A 20,318-nucleotide genomic window follows, 5' to 3' on the forward strand; every position below is an offset into this window, starting at 1 on the left:
TCGAGGAAGGAAGCCGCCGACCCGAGATTGATGCCACGTATGCAGGTGTCAAGTACCGACTTAGGGCACAGCGGCCCGTTTACTTTTTCTTGGTATGGAAGATATCTTGACGCACTTCTGACGGTTAGCTGTCAGTTTGGTCGCCCGCGCAAGACACGCGCTTTCTAGTGGTACGGTCGGTGACGGTTGGCAATTCCGAACAACCCGACTTAACATGCCCCCTTCTCTCCACTCAAGAAGCATCCCCTGAAGCTTCTCTACCCTTCCCAAGCCATCCATCAGTCTCTCTCTCTCTCTCTCTCTCTCTCTCTCTGACTACGTCAAAGCTAGCAGCATGGCGTCAGGATAAGGATAAAAGTTTCAAGCATTGAACCATCCGTTTAAAGCACATGTTGTTTTGACTTGTGGCAGTTTGGAAAGATCCGACTGCTGCACCAACTTGGACTGCACAGACTGGTGCAGATGAGAAATGTCACAGTACTCGACCACCAACATCCACAGACTCTCTCTCAGGGAGTGGAGTACTGATGCTGCTGGGTAGCCCAATTAAGCTGATTAGATCCTTAATGTCATTATAGTTAATTTTTAATAACGTCATCGAAGCTTCAAATAACATTATTTTCATAGAGTAATAGCTTTTCCTTTTAGATTGAAGTCTTTGCTATTGGACGTGACTTTATTGGAAGGATACTAATATTTTTAATTAATAATTTAAATATGTTGAACATAGAAATATGTGTAAGGGGGCAAATATGCTATTTCGAACCTTTGAAGGGATAGATATGTGAAGAACAGAGCAGGACAGGATCCATCCAACGGTCAGGATTGTCCAGCCGCGTCTGCCACATCCCACCCTCCTTCAAAGCTGGTCATCGGGCGGTGTATCAAAGAAACCCCACCGCCGCCCATCGAGATGCTCTCCGTCCGGCCATCCTCTCCTCCGCCCTGCCTGGCGGCCCCGCCTCCGCCGCTCACCCGCCCCTGCCCTGCTCGGCGGCTCCTCCCCTGCGTCGCCGTGGCCGCCGCCACTGGACAGCGAGGAAGGCGACGAGGCGACGACGATTACCACGCTACCATCCGGTCCCTCAACTCCCGCGGCCGCCACACTCCAAGAAAGTCGCTCGGCCAGGTAAGAACACGTTCGGCAAGAAGGAAAGATAACGATCGTCCGGTTCTTGGACCTTTCGAGGTCTTGATTCGACTTGTTTCGTCTCCTCTCTTCGCCCAGCATTATATGTTGAATTCGAGCGTTAACGAGGAGCTCGTTAGGGTCGCGGGGGTCGGAGAAGGCGATGTGGTCCTGGAGATAGGGCCAGGAACAGGTTCTTTGACCAACGTCCTGATAGATGCCGGCGCTACGGTGGTTGCCATCGAAAAGGTCAGCAATTCTTCGCTCTCGCGACCCTGTACGCATTTTTCTTTATTTATATGTTTGCTTACATGACGAAGCTGCAATTTTCTTTTACTTTTTCTCTGAATAGGTGTTGAGATTAATGTATTTCACCTCAAAATTGCCACTAATTTATAGAACTCATATTCTCTATCAAGTTTTACAAAGTCTTCCCTTTCTTATCTGTACATCTTTATTAATTTTGTCTTGACATATAGTCTGTAACCATAATGATAGAGTGAAGAAAGACTGTCTTGGGGAGCTGCGAGAGGAACATTCATTTAAGATAAAGCACAAATCAGCCAAGACTTTTCGGGCTTTTTGGGTGTAAGCGAGTTCTTTAGGCCTAAGGATATACGTCAATTAGATTCTTTTTACTTGATTTCTTCCTCCTTGTCACTAGAGTGACATAACTATGAGACCTGGAGTGACAGTCCGACCAAGTCTCAGTTACTGGTCTAACCGATTAGACCATTTGCTTAATTGAAAAATATATAATTATATAAAAATTTTACATAATATTTGAAATTTTTTCATATAAAAATATTAATAAATATGGCCATATATATTTTCACTAACTTCTTTTGCTCTTGTGAGCAAATCTTCCACTTTTGGAATAAGTTCCTGATGATTTAGATTTCAATGTATCAAGAATTGAATATCTTTGTGAGTTGCATATATATATATATATATATATATATATATATATATATATATATATATATATATATATATATATATATATATATATATATATATATATATATAATAATAATAATAATAATAATAATAATAATAATAATAATATGTGTCTACATTTTTTTATATAAATTGTCACTCACATATTGCGAGCTTAGTAGTTATTCCAAACTCGATAGTTCTGGAAAGTGAATCCCTTATTTCTTGAGTCTTCAAGCTAGTGGAGTAGTATCCATCTTACTTTACTAAAGAGAATTGGGCTTGTATGAAGTTTCACTACTTTAGGCTCCTTTGTAGATGACATGTCTATTTGCAACTAAGGTATCGAACTGATTAACAGTGAATTCACTGTTGACTACTAGTTCTAAAGATAGGGCATTTTCGGTTTCAATTTTTCTTCAAACTCATGCTTTAAATCTTTAAGAGATTTTTAATCCAAATTTCCAATTTGTTGCAAAATTATCATAAAAATTTGGAACTTCCTTTCTATTTCAGGATCCACACATGGCCACTCTTGTTCAGGAAAGGTTTCGTTCTACAGACCAATTGATGGTAATCCTGCTTTAAGTTACTATTGGATCTTTCCCTGAATGTTGTTTGTTTCATTGTTCTTGCCATGGTTATTGCCATGGAAATGTTTTTCAGTACGATTTAAGATTATTTAGTCTTTTCTAAAAAACTTAAATGATACTTCAGGCTGTAGTTTCTGTAATTTGTTTCAGGAGTCACGGACTTTGTGATAATAATTTCCATAATATACAGCTACCTCTAGATCCTGTTATCAGCTTATCAGGCACGTACCTGAAAGTTCTTGATTAACCTACCAATAAGTAGTTTGGTATTGAATCATATCACTTGGCAGTTCTCCTTATTCTCTAAACCTTTTGGAAACCTGCCTAAAGAAGAAGATGACACCTACATGATTGACATGCTCTCTTCGAAACTTGAAGATCTAAATATTTAATTATTTCCATGTTTAACTAAATGGTGGAACATAAATCGCTAATTTCTTCATTGATGGCCCTTAAAGTACTTTTGACATTTTGTACTAATCAAATTCTCAGTAACTCATTGCATGAGTAAATCAACCAAGCCACCTTATGAATCTCTCCTGGAGCCATAATTACTATCTTGTGCCATGTCCTAATGCATTTATCTAGATGAAATTTGACCTAGGAGTCATCTATAGCTTAGTTATCATTTTTTTTAATGGCCCTCTGAGATTACCTTAATATGTTGTACTTGATCTCACATCCTTGATCTCCCTTTTTCAATGGGCATATCCTTGTCTGGATGTGTGACTTAATCTTGAATCTTGCTTGTTGTCACCCATTCTTCATGATTTGGAAGCCTTTTCTCATTTTAAATCCCTTTTTTTTTCTCAAAGCAATTATATCCAGAACTTCTCAATGTTTGTTTTTTCCAGAAAAACCGTTCCTTCATAAAATGTGTTGGAGTAGACAACTTAATTGTTATGTGGAGCTCTCAATATGCCATATATCCTGTAATATGCACCTCATATCATGTTGACAAAACGGTAACACATATGAAAGATAATGAGCAAGTTTTATTTATATCCCTATAATTGTTGGAAATTCCATACAATTATGTGTGTATCATACAAACACATGTAGTATCACTATCACAAGAATGATATGAAATGGAGGTGCTTCTCATAAAAATATATTTTATTCCTGACATGCTGTTTTCTGGTTGTTAAGAATGTTTTATAAAGATAACAGGCTCATATATCTAATTAAATTGTAACTGAAACAGACTTCTAAATATGAAAAAAATTCAGTTTTCTTAGTATCGCAATATAGTTTAAGCTTTTAATTTTTAAACTAAAGACCCTTGAGCTGAAAATGTAACAAGGATTGTAAACTAAAGTTCCTTGAATTGATAGTGAATTCTAAAATTTCTAAATTGGACTATCAAAGATTCTTTAGTCACCTAAAATTTTTCAAGAAGTGTCCAGGACCTTGAACCTGATTCAGTACCACTTCCCTATCAAACCCTTTTGACACATTTTAGAAAGAAAATTCCATCTAGATTCCCTCAGATCAATATGCAATGAGCTGAATTTCCAATTGATTTGAGAGGCTAATTTAAGGCGACATGTCAGAGCAGTGTACTTTCAATTAGTTAATAAAGTATCTGTTGAAACTTCTACTGGTTGTGTAGGTTTTGCAAGAAGACTTCACAAAATGCCATATCCATTCACATTTAAGTTCATTATTGGAGAAGAATCACAAGGAAAGCAGTCCAACATATGCAAAGGTTTGCATTATTTTTGGTTCTTTTCTTTTTATTTCTTATGAAACTACGTATTCTATTGTGTAGTTTATTCCTAGTGAGTTTTGTAGTTTGACATAGTTGATTAATGTTTGTTATAGCATTTCTGAAAGTTTTTATCACTTGCTAGTTACCATATTGTCAATTCTACATAAGCAAGTATTCATCATTAGATGCATCTAGATTCTATTTTATTTTCTTTTTGAGTCTTACAATTGACTCCAAGAATGTGATGGGAGGAAACATACATAATAGTTACAATGAGTAACATTATACTTAATTTTGCTAGAAGAGCATGTTAAAGTTGTTTGTATATATTCTGTGAGTTTCCCATTTCATAACTTTGTCAAGTTGCTGCTTCGGTTAAGGACTAGTATTTTCCAAGTCCACTAAGCAACTAAGAAGTTGTTTCCAGAGTGGCCATGGAAAACTACCTGTATTGCTTCTCAACATCAATCCATTTGCAAATCATGTGGTTTAGTTGCAATGTATGTACAGTATCTATGTACAGTATGTAGTTTGCAATATATGGCTATGCTTTCAGTAGCGGTTAGTGCCTTAAAATAGACATAGAAGTATAGAACACAGGTTTCGTGCATAGAACCAGCACTTAAGTAAACCAAAAGACAATAATAAAATAATTAGCATTTAATTGAGAACATAGGCTTCCAAAGCAGTGGTCCTGAATAAAAATTTTTGGCTGCTGCAAAGTACATTAGGTAGGCCAGTAGAAACAGACCTATATCTATGGTATGTTTAAATATTGTACTTGTACATTTTATCTTTTCTTCTCTTGTATTGTTGTTACGTATGCCATTCATTTATGAAATTAATGCGCCTATACCTTGTGTTCTAATAGTACCCCAGGATTTACTTTGTCCCTTACCAAGTGTAAGTAAACCTGACAATTAGAGTATCAGTTTGATTTATGCAGATCACGTTGCTAGCATGTTATAAAATTAAAGTTGATTACATCATATTTATATATAGATTTGGAGCAATAAGAAGGCATCAAACTCATTATTTTATGGTTCCACTTTCTTTTCTTTCTGCAGGTGGTTTCAAACTTACCTTTTAATATAAGCACCGAAGTCGTAAAGCAACTTCTTCCTATGGGTGATGTCTTCTCTGATGTCGTCCTTTTACTTCAGGTCTTGAGTGTTACTTTGTCACCTATACCTGTTTCAATGTGAATAATTTGGGGACATGAGTACTCACTCGTATTTATTACTTTGAAATGTGACATTAACCCCCACTCTCAGTAGGTCAGCATTTTTTCTTTCTGACATTAACCCCCACTCTCAGTAGGTCTTAGAATTGCTAATAATACTTCAATCCATCCTCTAGATATCAGTAGTGGTTCAGCAATTGTTCACTGCTTCTACTTCCTATTTTGATCCAGAAAATTTCTGTCATTTGCAATTCATTTACCTTGCTGTAAGACATTTTCTAATGTCGTTCGGATTTGTCTAATGCACTACTCGGATGTTACTGTGGATCTAGGAATATATGAACATTCTTTTTTGGCATAAATATGTTATCATTGTCAGCGATGATGTTTCACCTTGATAAACATAATCTGTATGAAAAATGAAAGTGCTGTGAGCAACAGATTGTAATGTTTTACATATCATGCTTGTAAAATACTGATACAGTACAGAGGTGCATACTGTGCATGCGATACTGTGCTAGTGCATGATACACATTGGCATCCATCAACTTTCATATGCGGCTACCCATTGGTACGTGACCTACAACTCACATATGCAAGTTCAACACAGCATTCTATGATACATACCATGCACGTGGTAAGGTCTCGTTAGTCCTTACATTTATAGGCAACTCATGATTGCCACATGACAATCTACTCCTAAGTCCTATCACTTCTAATTTTTTGTAATATTTGATGATCCTGCTCTTGAAACTTTGGTAAGGTTTTTCAGTTGTACTTTTTTTGGTCATGTGCTTAACTTCCACTATTACTTGTCAAGCTATGTCTTGAGCATTGTTATATTTTCACTTAGTGTTCTACTGATTTATTCTTGAACAAATTATGTTACACTTTTCATACTTGGTCACTTAATACTTGCTGGTCAAATTTCTTTATGGTTGATAAGTTTGTGTGGAGAATTAGTTCTTTTATTGGCGACAATCGACAATGTTGTAGGTTAGAAGCTTCTGCTTTTCTTTTTTGATGTTTTATTTTTTACTTGATTATTTCAAGCTTTAATTCATGACGGTTGGTTAATGACTGATGAAGTAATTGTGTTGTTTGTAGGATGAGGCTGCATCACGCCTGGCAGATTGTTCTTTACGAACACCAGAGTACAGACCCATTAACATTTTTGTGAAGTTCTACTCAGGTACACACTCTTCTGTGTTGTGGACTTAAGAGGAAAGTTTTGATTTACATGAAAATACTGTGCTCTTAAATGTGGTATCCCTCACCGAGAAAACTGGAGACGAGCCAATTCCTTAGTTACGCAGGTTAGGTGGTTACTTACATGTATTTGTCTTTCTGTCGTGTCACTATTAACATCGGATGGTGGCAACATGTTAACAATGGATGGTGGCAACATGTTATGACGAATGTGACCTGTTAAGGTTTGGTCCCATGGTGAATGCCTAGAAGTTTTTACATTTGAAAGCAGTTCATCTTAAATGTCATCTGTTCTTGTTCAGATTACTAATGAACTTGTTAGCTATATGTTTTTCTTGCCAGACAAACTTATCTGGATTCTAGTGTAGGTTCGATTGATGTCAACTCTAAGTGAATTTTTTATACAATTTCAATATTGGATTACATCTTTAGTTCGAGCTTTATACCTTATTATGGAAAACAAAATTAGGTACATAGACTGGACTTTACACTTGACATTTTGGATCCTAGAATGCAGGAAATCTCTTTTTCTCTGCCTGATGCCTGGTTTGAGAAAATATAGCCCTCTTAATGTCTAAATAACTTTGACAGGCAGACACTTCTGATGAAGGCAGTAAATGTACTATAGAGATACTGCATGGATATTGCTTTTTGATGTTTCCATTGTGTGAGATTTTGACCAGCCAAACCATGGTTATGGTACTGGTTGAGATATAAATCATTAAATAATTAGAGTATGTATCAATCCAGATTTTTGGTGGGCTTGGAAATATTTATTAGCATATATGCAAACTAAAGTGTTTGCAAGTCCTTATGCATTAAGTGCTTTTTATTTTTATAATGTTCATCTAAAGGAATGCAAATTTATTTTTCCATGAATATAAATTGTTTCTTACCACTACTTACAATGAACAAGGTGGTCCATTATGAGGTTCTTATGGCCTACAGCATATCAATCATGCATACTACAGTACAGCTTTTGTTTAACTTAGTGATGGACTCTCATTCATGCTTTGTTTCCTTAAGACACCTAATGCTCATTCATGGAGATGATTCTAGAGAATCATTGTTCGGTGTTAGTATATTGGACACCAATGCATTACTCCAACCAGTTTCCACTAGGCAATCACAGTTTCTATGAACGATGCACAAGGCACATGCATTATCCACTAGTCCCATTTTTTAAGATTTTAAGTGGTAATAAGAGATAACTTATTTAGTGAATATCTATTTGGTCATTGGCATAGTCTTTTCATGTGAATTGGAGGGGATCGTGATATTCTTGAAAGTTTTTGGTAGTTAGTTAGAAGCTGTTTGCTAGATTTAAAGTTTCTAGTTAGCTGTGTGTTTACTGGTATTCTCTTTAAAGTTTCTAGTTAGCTGTGTGTTTATGCCAAGACTATGAGTAGATTATTGGTGGTGTTTACTTTGTCTCGTTGTGCCTCGAATTCACAGTGTTGGTGAATGAAAAAGTGAAAACATGCGAATGCTGAATAATATAGTTTTGTCTTGCCACACTTCGCAAATTTTTTTTCCCATGGTGTTATTCCTAACAAAGAATTTATTCCATGATGGTACAGATCCAGCTTACATAATCAAAGTTGAAAGGACCAATTTTTTTCCTGAGCCAAATGTAAGTTTTTTTCATTATCTTGGTTTACGTGCTTGCCGTGACTGTCTTTTATGTTTCTGATTTCCTTATCCTAATGGCTTGCATGTTTATCATCATTGTCCTATCTGTTTTGAAAAACTTGGATTAAGTCCAAGAATATTTGTTTACCTTGAATTTTTGGCTATTACAATTTTGTTTCTATCTGGAAATTTTAAGTTCATACTGGAGATTTCACTCAACATAAAAGCCATTCAAAATTTCATTAACATCACTTAATTAGGGCTTCTATAGAACATGTCCAACATTGAGTCGTTATTACAAGTTCAATTTAAAGAGCTTCATGAGCCCTGACAAAAGAGAGGTTGTTTCATCTTTTTGAAGTGAGCACTCTTAGACTGTCCTATTAGTCGGTTTAATAAAATTGGATTACATGTTGGCTTCTCTCCTTGTGATTGGTGCCTCTGGCTTACATGTGTTGGCTCAACATCAACCTGGTTCATCCCGATGTTGTGTACCATGCCAGATGCAAGCTTAATTTGGGGTATCATCTTTGGTACAAAGTCGTCTGAATGGCCTTTTCTGGACTAACTTCTGGCAAATATAATATTGTTGATCCTTGATATTGCCTCAATTTGTATTTCTTAAGAATATGTTTTGGAAGCAATTCATATTTTTACAGAGTAACTAGTGAATACCTTGAAACACCTGATATTTTGTGGCTAGTAAATGCTGATTGCTCAGACATTGCAAATTTTACTTATGTTTATGAAATCCAATACGATGGTCTTGACTCTTGACTTTACTTATAAATTCATCAGGAAAAACATCGGAAAAAAAAAGTCTAGAAAGTAATTCATGGATGTTCAGAAATTGGTTTTTTGTTGGTTTGATGCTTGATTCCTAGCAGGTTGATGCTGCTATTATTAGATTTAGACTGAAGCGAAGTGCAGAATATCCATTGGTTGCTTCATCTAAAAGCTTCTTTTCAATGGTGAGTTTGCAATCTTCCACTTCTCTACTTTCAATTGATTGTAATAGTTGGAACCTATAATCTCTGAATTGTCGTTGGATCAAATTGGGAAGACAGAGCAAGTAAACTTAGATTAATACAGTTTGAAAAGTGATGCTGTAACTTTTTTTTTTGGTTTATTTCAGCAGCTTAAAATCTTTCAAAATACAATTGTTTATGTAATTTTTCTTTTATATAGCTTGTTTGGATTATAAAAAGCAACTTTTACCTCTACTTCTATAATATACAGACAAGGATTTTTTGAACTATGATTTGGAGCTGTAAGAAACTTCTTTAATCAAGGTTGAATATAGATGGCAGTCTATTTGAGTTTGGAGGGAATTTGAAAGTATGCACATTCTAGAAGAGAGGAGACTAATAACTATAATTTGGTGCAATAAGAAAAATTCTGCTGTCAGGTTTGAATAAGGAATGAAGTCTATATTTTGGAGGGATATTTAAAGATATTCAAATTCTAGAAGAAAGGAGACGAAGTTACAGATCCTGCTTTCTTTTTGCCCTTTACATTCTATATTTTGGAGGGATATTTCGAGATATTCAAATTCTAGAAGAAAGGAGACTTAAGTTACAGATCCTGCTTTCTTTTTGCCCTTTACATTCTATATTTTGGAGGGATATTTCGAGATATTCAAATTCTAGAAGAAAGGAGACTTAAGTTACAGATCCTTTTTTTTGTTTTTTTGCCTTTACATTCTAGAAAATAGGAGACTAAGTTACAGGTCCTGCCTCCGGATTTGTGGTTGTACTTAACCTCTTTTCTTTTTTTCTATCTCATGGTGCATCTATTAATTAATAAGGTTGGTTTTTACAGTCAATTACTTAGTTGTTTAGGTCTCATTTTAGCAGGCCTAAATTCAACCTGCTATCTGGATTTTTTATATACAATATATTGTTGCGAATTAGAAGGCCAAGCAGTTTGATTTGATAAGGAGTTTTTGTCATATGATGGATGGAGATAAATGAATCATGTAAATTATAATCATCTTTTTCTCCAAGGTTTCTGATGGAAATAAGCACTCAAACCCCATGATCTTGTTGTTGGCTAGGTTAATTCTGCCTTTAATGGGAAGAGGAAAATGCTGCGTAAATCACTGCAGCATATATGTCCATCTGTTGAAATCGAGGCTGCTTTAATTACCATTGGTCAGCCGGTCACAGTAAGTGGTTACAACAATTCCTTCTCTTTAAAGCTTATTTATTTATTTATTTTTATCTTCTGTTATTGTTTAATTATTTTACCTTGTTTCTTTTGCAGGCCAGACCCGAAGAGCTAACGTTGGATGATTTTGTGAGCCTACACAATTTAATTGCAAAAAATTAGCTCTTCGTGTCTTATAAAGAATGGATCATGAGCTGCCTGACAGCGAGAAAGGGAATTCTTGTGCTCGGATCTTCAAGGAAGAGTTATTTGATCAAGTAGGTCAAATCTGTGGAGAAGGTAAGCGGCATTTAGTGGAGAACAAGAGTGATGTCTGGTTGTTGTTCTGTTAACCATTCATGTGATCTTATAATCTTCATCGCATAATTTTTATTTGATCGATTTTGCCAGGGTTTGTGCAAAGACCAGATTCCGAAAGGTGAGAAATATCATCCTAGAAGCACAATAGCATGAAGCATGATTACAGTCTAAAACGCCTACAAATTTCGGCTGCCACATGTAGAAGAAGTGATTCGACTCGCATGGTAATCTTTAGGGTTTGTGTAAGATTGGAAGCTGGGTCTATGAATGACTACCTTGCGGAGAATCGAAAGAACAATTGATGAACTGAGAATGGCACCCCCAACAACGACGAAGTTACATGTTGAACTGGAAATCTCTTGTTGGTAAGCTGAATTAAAGCTTGCAGTTGCATTGTATCTCCCTTTCAAGATCTGTGTAAAGGTAAAATGAGATCCTTCATTCATTCGGCTTCTGTTCTTGAATTGCTAATATTAAATTTTTGCAAGAACTAACAATGAATTGGTTTTAAGTGACTTGCACTTCAAATGTAGATTCGATATTTGATTGAATCCTTCGAACAAGAAACTAACATAAGCACGCAAGCATTAGAAGAAGAAAGCACCATGCAATCTTATAAAGTGGCATTTCATATTATTTCTATTTCCTCCTCTTTGACACCACCTAATCTTTCAGATAAAAGAAGAGCTGGATATGAATTAGCACGTTGAATCTCGAAATAAGTGACATAGAAAATATTTCAAACACTAACTCGGACCATCGAAGAGCACCGTTGAGTAGGAGAGAGTTGAACGATGTATCAAAAAATTATAATGTTAAAAATTGGATGAGAATTGGTTGACATGTTAAAAATAAGAGTTTGTGCTAAAGGTTTGATCATCATGCTAGAATGATCGAATATTATACCGAAAAATTAGATGTCATGAGAAAGTCGATACGTTTGTGGAGTAGACGATATACCGAAGTAAATGATAATCTACCAGACCTAGTGATAATCTTATGATTGACACTAAATGAGTCTTAAAGCAAAAGGAACAATATGTCATGGTTCGTAACAATACTCGATTAGTGGTCAAAAGCTTCAATAAAAAAGAATGTATATGTTATGAAGAAACCTTCGCTCTTATCGTTAGACTTGAAGCCATAAGAATACTTTTTACCTATGTATGTTTTAAAATTTTTAAATTATTTCAAATGGATATCAAAAGTACTTTTCTTAATGGTTTTATTTTCGATAAAGTTTATGTTGCGCAACCATTTTACTCTTGTAAGTGAAGGTTATGTGCAGTCATCATGTAGAGATAAAATTGCTAAAAAATAAACCATCTTGATAACTATTTTAGGGGTTTTATAGCTTTGTAAGGTAGTGCAGAGTATCAACCAACGTAGCACATTAGAACTACCCAAGTGGCACATGATTGGACGAGCTTTTGGGGTAACATATAAGGTTGGTTCACTATCTTGTTTCGCAATAGTGTTATGTGAGCACTTGTGAGGATTTTTTATCATGATGAACCATCTTGAGCCCTTTATCATGCAATCGTTCAGAGCTTACGAAATTTATGCTTGTAATTTATATTATCTATTAAGTATTTGCTAAAATGTCTACTTGTGAGAACCCAAGTTAAATATTTTCTCTAATGTGTGGAATCCATCTCGGAATTCATGGCTTCTTGCCACTTCTCGGAGTCTATACTCGTAATAGCCTCCTCATAGGTCTAAGGATCAATATTTTCAACGTCCTCTTCTTTGATATATCTCACATATCTCTCAAAATGATGTAGTACTCTGTCGGACCTACGTAAAGTCGAAACTTATGTGCTAGGTACCTAAACAGACTCGGGCCGTGGAATTGTGCTTGAGCTAGGTTCTCTAATCTCGTTCAACTCTTTCACGCTCCTACTATCCCCACCAAGAATGTGTTCTTTTTCAAGGAACATTGTTCTCTTGGCTACCAAGACATTTTGGTCATCGATGTGATAAAAGTAATACCCACAAGTTTCCTTGGGGTATCCCATAAACTTGCACCACTCCATCCTAGATTTCAACTTGTTAGGGTTGTGTCTCTTAACATAGGCAAGGTAGTCTCAAATCTTAACAACCTTAAGATCGGGTTTCTTCCCTTTTCATATCTTATATGGTGTAGATATTACTGACTTAATTAGAACTCTGATCAGAAGATAAGTTAAAGACTCTATGGTGTATCCTTAGAATAAGATAGGTAGGTCGACGAAACTCATCATGGACTGCACCATGTCTACTAGCATGTGATTCCTCTTTTCTGATACACAATTGAGCTGAGGTATATAAAGAGATGTCCATTGGAGTAGAACCTCATGGTCCTAGAGGAATTAGGTGAACTCTGTACTCAAGTACTCGCCTCCTCGATCTGATCAAAGAGTCTTGATCATCTTTCAAGTCTGGTTTTCTACCTCATTTTTATATTCCCTAAATTTCTCGAATGCCTCATATTTATATTTCATCAAGTACGCATGTCCATGCCTAGAGAAGTCATCAGTGAATGTAATAAAGTAAGAATAACCTCCTATGGCCTGAGTTGACATGAGATCATATACATCACTATATATAAGTTCCAGTAACTCAATGGCTCTCTCTCTAATTCCACTAAATGGAGAGTTGGTCAATTTTTCATAAATACAAGGCTTGCAAGTTACATATAACTCATATTTGAATGGATCTAAAAGTATTCATTCTTTAGCAACTTTTAGATTTTTTTTTCGTGGACGTGACCTAGCCTACAATGTCATAGGTACACATTGTTCACCTCATTAAGTTTCTCCTGGACACACTTACATTCATGATATGTAGAGCAATATCTAGTATAAATAAGTTGTTATGTAGTGTTCCTCTAGTGATGATCTTATTATCCAATATAATTGAACAACAATTGCTCTCAAAAACTAATTTATATCTACTAACTATCAACTATGAAATGAAAATAATATTTTTGATAATCGAATGAACAAAATAACATATATCTAATGTAATAGTAGTGCCACAGTTAAGGTCTACAAGGTGATGCTTGTCAAAACTCTAACAAGCATCTAAGTAGTTCAAGAGATGAGAGACTAACACAATAAGAAAGGTCTTTTTCTTCATCTGAGGGATCCATAGGAACCAGCAAAGCTCAACACAACTAGACCAACTACACACCAAAATCAGAGTCATTAACGAGTTGAAGCAACAATGACGGATCAAAGTTTGATTACTCAATAATAGTAATAAAGAGTAGTTGGGAACCAAGAGGCATATTGTAATTAGAATAGATGATTGAAGAGTCAACAAAAGTGATGAGATACAGCATTCGCAAAGGCTTCAATAAATATGTTGAAAGAATAAGTGAGAGAGAATATCATAAATAAATCTATAAATATGGTATTTGATATAATATTTATATATGTATGTATTCTTCAGTTTTGTTCATATTTTATATAGCATATAAATGACTTACAGTAGGCTTGGCAACCCTATTTTAATTGGTTATTGTAGTCATATTAATCTTGTAAATAAAGATTGTGTGTAGTCATTACGTAGAGATAAAATTATCTAAAAATAAACCATCCAAGCAATTATTTTGGAGATTTTCTAGCTTTATAGAATGGTACAAAGTGTTAGCCAGCATAACACCCAAGAGCTACTAGGCCGGCACATCACTGGATGAGCTTTTGAGGTAGTGTCTAGGTTTCGTTCACTGTCTTGTTCCGCAATAGTGTTATGTGGATACTTATAGGAATTTTTGATCTAGATTTCGTTCATTGTCTTATTCTGCAATAGTATCATGTGGATACTTATAGGAATTTTTGATCGTAAACTCTTTTATCGTATAATCGTTTAGAGTTTGAAAAGTCTAGTAATTTGTATATCTATCAAATGTTTTCTGAAATATTTGCTCGTGGGATCCTGAGTTAAATATTTTCTCAAACTCATCTTCTCTTTTATAGGTTTTTATAAAATTATAAGAGATTTCGAGGATATTAACCCTTCGTGGATGGACACATAAAAATATCGTATGACTTAAATAAAATCAATAAAATTATTAATAACACGATAAGCACATGTAAGTAAGAACACCATCACTCCACAAATATTTCATTACTTGGCAAAGGCCACGGATCCAGGTAACTAAGTCTCTTCCAACTTTCCATCATTCACATAGCAGCTATGCCGGTCCATTGCCCCCCACCAAAATCTGCACGCACAAGTGCCCATACAACACAAATATATGTGAAGCGTCCCCCTCCGATGAACCCTACAGCTCCGTCGTCTGGTGATCCAAAGCTTAGAAAGTGGTTTTACTTGTTGCCTTGCCAATAATATTTATACGATCTCGTCGATAATAGTTATTTATTTGTTCTATCGACGAAGACAAAAAGTTTGAAGTCCGTGATGATCGATACTACGGATGTGATCGGCGATGGTTTCAGCTCCCAACCTTGTACGAATCACTGGTATCTCCTGGCCAAACTCTTCGACAGTCTCAGTCTCACACGCATCTCTCTGTCACTCTCTAGATTTGAAGCATCGACCCTGGAGATCTTAGACTTGTCAAAGCCCCTCAACTCTGACTCGTGACTTCGTCACCGGTTCTCGGTGCACTCTCTCTACTCGTGGGTCGCTGCTGCAAACGATCGAGTCTGCGGCTGCTAATGCCGGAGAAAATGGAGTCGGAGGAGTGGTTGGGTCAAGTAACTCCGCCTCGACGTGACGGTGTCATTTGGTCGAACACGTTACTTGCGGAGTTCGATGTTGTGTTTCTTCTCCGTATGCAGACACGGAAGAACAGCTTGGTGGCCAAAATGTGTGCAATGGGGGGGATGCGATTTGAGAGGCCGAACGAGAGACGACGAGGTAGCGAAGACTTGCTCGTCTCCTAACAGCCGACAAATTTGCGGTCTTGAATCCAAGATCGAGAACGAAAAAAAAAGGAAGAAGCAGACGTACGCCAGCCTTTTCGGTGCCATCGCCTTCGGCCGGCGGCGGCGACAACAGCGAAGCAACGTGTGGAACCGAAGCCTGCGAGGGTTGGAGTTATCCTGACAGCCGGCGCCGCTGTGGCCTCGAATGGCAGCAAGAAGGGTGATGGTGATGATGATGATGATGATGAGAACATGGACCACGCAGCAGCAGCTGTTGCTGCTGCTGCTTTGGCCACAGTCGAAGTCGGCAGCTGAAGCCTTGGCATTTCGGTCGAGCAGATAAGCACCGAATCCCACTTGCAGGTGGGCAGCACTGTTGCTGCTTGTGGAGGGGATTCCAGATAAGCCTCCTCTCCACCGAAATGGACTCCGAGACACGCTGATGACCTCCACCCTCTCACTGTGCACATAAAGGTCGGATCAAATCTGTGCACAGGCTGTGGTACGCACCAGCTGCTCGAGGAAATGCCTGCCTGCCTGCCTGCCATGGGCTTCAATGATTTGACTTTGCCCAATTTCACAGCTACAATCTTCCAAGTTTTGACCTTGATTCCCTACTTGTGCGCAAGAATCCAACTCCAAATCTGGGCAATCAGAACCTGGATCTCGTGGTCCTCCCTCAGCTTGGACCACAATGGTGATGAACAGTTGTGCAACTGGGCTACAAGATAAGAAGACGCCACCCAACTCTCCCTGTTTGCAACATGAGGCCATCTGGATCCGTGGTGGACAACACCAATGCACCACGATTTACTTGAGCAGCCTTTGTGCTTATCCCAAAGAGGAGAGGAGAGGAGAGGAGAGGAGAGGATACTGTTGAGTGCTGCTGCTACGCGACTGTGGGGGCAGTCTTACAGTCTCTAACAAGGGGAAGAACATTGATGGACTGAACTCATTTTAGGTTGCACAAGGCACTGTTATCCCATGGAGGAAACAATCCTGCCCTGTGTCCTGCAATGAGGAAGCAATCCCATTATTGATCCTACAAGGTTGCAGAAGAGGCATTTGCAGAGGATAATGCTGCCTGCAAATGCATCACAGTTACCATGGATGATGATGATGGATCAAACATCATGAGGGGGAGAAGGAATCCCTCCACACGAGACGACAAAGGAAATGGATGCAGACAAAGACACACACAGCAGCAGCAGCGGCGGCAGCAAACGAAGCAAAGGTGATGACCATCAGCCACTGTTCTCCTTTTGTCTCCTTTCATGCTTCAACACCGATGCCTTTTTCTCCCTCCTCCTTAAGCATCATGTGATCCCAGTTTATAACGTTAACAGCAATGTGATTTGAGATCTGAACCCAAAAACCTCGCTTCTTCTTCTTCTTCTTCTTCTCTCTCTTCTCTCTCTTCTCTCAATCTTCTTTCTACCTCGTACTCTTGTCTGTAATTTGGCCGTACTGTTTTAACAATGCTATCCGCCTGCAGAAAAGCTGACCATACCACGTTGACTTCTTTCTCCCTTCCTTCCCAAGAGATCATCAGAGGTTTAATCTTCCGAGACCACAAGGCTCGATCACCGACACATCAACCCGAGAACAGAGTCAGCATCAATTAGCTGGACCAAATCATCTCCAAATGCCATACGGAACTGATGTCAACTCTCTCGCTAATCTCCATCACCGGTCATCTGATCAGCATCTGAAGGTGTCCAGATATTTTCCCCATGAAGATGAAGAGGAAGCAGAGGAAGACTCCAAACCGTCCTTCCTTTTTACCCAGGCTGTACCCTTCGCTTATTTACTTGCGAGTGAGATGTTGCTATAGGACGACTCCGCCGGCCCCACCCTCACCAACCAGTCACTGGTCCCGCGCCGCCTCTGTGCCCTCTTTCCCTCCCCTGCCCTTATCCATGAATGTGTGTAAATTGATGCGGGTGTACTGTAATGTTACATGTGATGGGTTAGAGGACAGTAGCAGTAGTAAGTCCGTATACGTATGTGTGTATGGATACCTGCATGCATACCTGAAGCATGACATGGTCATAATAATGGCAATAAAATGGGAAGTCGAAGTTTTGGTAGGTGGTGGTGACCAAGTGAGGCATAGGCAGCAGGTTTGCTCATTATAAGGAATAGTAGTATAAGAGACAAAAGACTTGCCCATCCAATTCTGACCTCACATCACCTGTCCACCCTATCTCTCCCTCAGCATCACAACACTTGAGCTTCTATATAAGCTCTTCCCGCTCCTCCCTTCTGTTAGCAACTCTTTGGCCCCTCCTCCGCCTCCTCTTCATTCTCCCACACGGCAGCCTCCCCCACAAGTGCAGAAACAGCTTCATTACACAGAGAGAGAGAGAGAGAGAGAGAGGGCAGGTGTGTTTATGTGTGCTTTATGTTGGATTAAGAACGAGGGAGAGAGAGAGAGAGAGAGAGGGAGGGGGGGAAGGAAGCATGTCAGTTTGCGAGGACAAGGAGAGACTGAGTGAGCCATTGGTCGAGGGGAAGTGGGCGAGTCCAACCGAGGCGCCACGGCTCGAGCCCAAGGCGAGAAAGGACGTGACCGCGGCCGTGGTGGAGGCAAGGTCCATACTGTGCCTGGCCTCCCCCATGGCGCTCGCCGGCCTCCTCCTCTACTCGCGTTCCCTTGTCTCCATGATCTTCCTCGGCCGCCTCGGCCGTCTTCCACTTGCTGGCGGTGCGCTGGCCATCGGGTTTGCTAACATCACCGGATATTCCGTGCTCTCCGGACTCGCCATGGGCATGGAGCCCATCTGCGGCCAGGCCTTCGGCGCCCGCCGCCCTGCCCTCCTCGGCCTCGCCCTCCACCGCGCGGTCCTGCTCCTCCTCGCCGCTTCCCTCCCCGTATCCGCCCTCTGGGTCTCCATGCGCCGCCTCCTCCTCCTCTGCGGCCAGGACGACGACATCGCCGCCGCCGCCCATGCCTACGTCCTCGCCTCCCTCCCCGACCTCCTCGTCCAGTCCTTGTTGCATCCCATCCGCATCTACCTCCGCTCCCAGTCCATCACCCTCCCTCTCACTTACTGCGCAGCCGCCGCCGCCGTCTTCCACCTCCCCGTCAACTACGTCCTCGTCTGCGTCCTCCGCCTCGGCATCCGCGGCGTCGCGCTGGCCTCCGTGTGCACCAACCTCAACCTCCTCCTCCTCCTCCTCGTCTACATCTACCACTCCGGCGTGCATGAGCGCACGGGGGCGCTCAACATCACGGCGGAGAGCTTCAGGGGCTGGCGGTCGCTGCTCAACCTCGCGATACCCAGCTGCATTTCGGTGTGCCTCGAGTGGTGGTGGTACGAGATCATGGTTCTGCTCTGCGGCCTCCTCCTCGATCCCAAGTCCACCGTCGCGTCCATGGGAATCCTAATCCAGACCACCTCGTTGATCTACATTTTCCCCTCCTCCCTCAGCTTCGGCGTGTCGACGCGCGTCGGCAACGAGCTGGGCGCGAACCGCCCCGACCGCGCCCGTCGCGCGGCCACGGTGGGCCTGGCCTGCGGCGCCGCGCTGGGGCTCCTCGCCTTCGCGTTCGCGGTGGCGGTCAGGAACGCGTGGGCGCGCATGTTCACGTCCGACGGCGCCATCGTGGGGCTGACCGCCGCCGTGCTCCCCATCGTCGGCATGTGCGAGCTGGGCAACTGCCCGCAGACGACGGGATGCGGCGTGCTGCGGGGAAGCGCCCGCCCCCGCACCGGGGCCAACATAAACCTCGGCTCCTTCTACGGCGTGGGGATGCCGGTTGCCGCGGCGCTGGCCTTCTGGGGCGGCCTTGACTTCCCCGGGCTGTGGCTCGGCATGCTCGCGGCGCAGGCCACGTGCGTCGCGCTAATGCTGCTGGTCATCCACCGCACCGACTGGCAGCTGCAGGCCCAGCGGGCGCAGCGTCTCACCGGCGGCCCTCTCAACACCGACGCCACAGTCGTCGTCGTCGTCGTCCAAGACAACGATCTCGACGCAATCAAGCAAGCCGCAAAGCTCGGAGCCCAACAACACTGAGAAGTCTGTGTGTGTGTGCGCGCGATTCATTTGTTGGTCAAACCATTGACCGATTGACTGCATTCCGCAGTAGTCGATTGAGCTTCATCTCTTCTTCCATTCGTCGCCATCACCCAAATTCTTGTGATCTTTTCGCATGTGAAGGGATCAAATACTGTAGCAAAAGGGAAGAACAATAAAACTCCTCAAGCTTCACACCACTCGACTTCGCCGCATCTTCAATCCTCTCTCTCTCTCTCTCTCTCCAGTGATTCGCTGCTGGCCGCCCCTTCCCGATACATTGCAATTCCATTACCGCTCAACTTGGCTCCAAGTTGTGCAGGTTGATCCGTCGTCCAAGTTGTTGACTCACCAATTAGATCGTCGCCTACTCGGTCAAACGAGTACAGCTCCAATCGAAGAGAGTTTGAAGCTTGCATGGAAGAAACAGAGCCCAAACTCGCAGAGCACGCAGTCAATCCGGAAGAAACCTGCGAGTACTCCACTAGCACACGGGAAAAGGCCATCAAATTGTGGACCATCATCATCTTGCACAGACACAGCCAACCCCATCTCT

The 20,318-nt window shown here is 40.5% G+C and overlaps 2 protein-coding genes and 1 long non-coding RNA gene across 3 annotated transcripts; 2 read left to right on the forward strand and 1 right to left on the reverse strand.

Annotated features, from left to right (window-relative positions):
• The first annotated feature begins 40 nt into the window (after nucleotides 1–40).
• On the forward strand, nucleotides 41–11,310 carry LOC135610742 (ribosomal RNA small subunit methyltransferase, chloroplastic-like). The gene is made up of 11 exons (XM_065105606.1): nucleotides 41–1,129; nucleotides 1,229–1,378; nucleotides 2,585–2,641; nucleotides 4,274–4,369; nucleotides 5,440–5,535; nucleotides 6,663–6,747; nucleotides 8,345–8,397; nucleotides 9,284–9,367; nucleotides 10,453–10,563; nucleotides 10,662–10,844; nucleotides 10,956–11,310. The coding sequence occupies exons 1-10, from the start codon at nucleotides 914–916 to the stop codon at nucleotides 10,725–10,727; spliced, it is 1,014 nt and encodes a 337-aa protein (XP_064961678.1). The 5' UTR covers nucleotides 41–913; the 3' UTR covers nucleotides 10,728–10,844; nucleotides 10,956–11,310.
• Nucleotides 11,311–14,951: 3,641 nt separating this feature from the next.
• LOC108952649 (uncharacterized) lies at nucleotides 14,952–16,201 on the reverse strand. Its single transcript, XR_001977694.2, has 2 exons — nucleotides 15,828–16,201; nucleotides 14,952–15,756 (listed from the first exon to the last, which is right to left on the reverse strand). It is a non-coding gene; the product is annotated as an uncharacterized LOC108952649 (long non-coding RNA).
• A 1,831-nt stretch (nucleotides 16,202–18,032) lies between these two features.
• Nucleotides 18,033–19,962, forward strand: LOC135609184 (protein DETOXIFICATION 49-like). The gene has a single exon (XM_065102280.1). The coding sequence runs from the start codon at nucleotides 18,206–18,208 to the stop codon at nucleotides 19,760–19,762; it is 1,557 nt and encodes a 518-aa protein (XP_064958352.1). The 5' UTR covers nucleotides 18,033–18,205; the 3' UTR covers nucleotides 19,763–19,962.
• Nucleotides 19,963–20,318: the final 356 nt, after the last annotated feature.

The sequence above is a fragment of the Musa acuminata genome, chromosome BXJ2-4 (genome assembly GCF_036884655.1).
Source record: "Musa acuminata AAA Group cultivar baxijiao chromosome BXJ2-4, Cavendish_Baxijiao_AAA, whole genome shotgun sequence".
NCBI classification, from domain to species: Eukaryota; Viridiplantae; Streptophyta; class Magnoliopsida; order Zingiberales; family Musaceae; genus Musa; species Musa acuminata.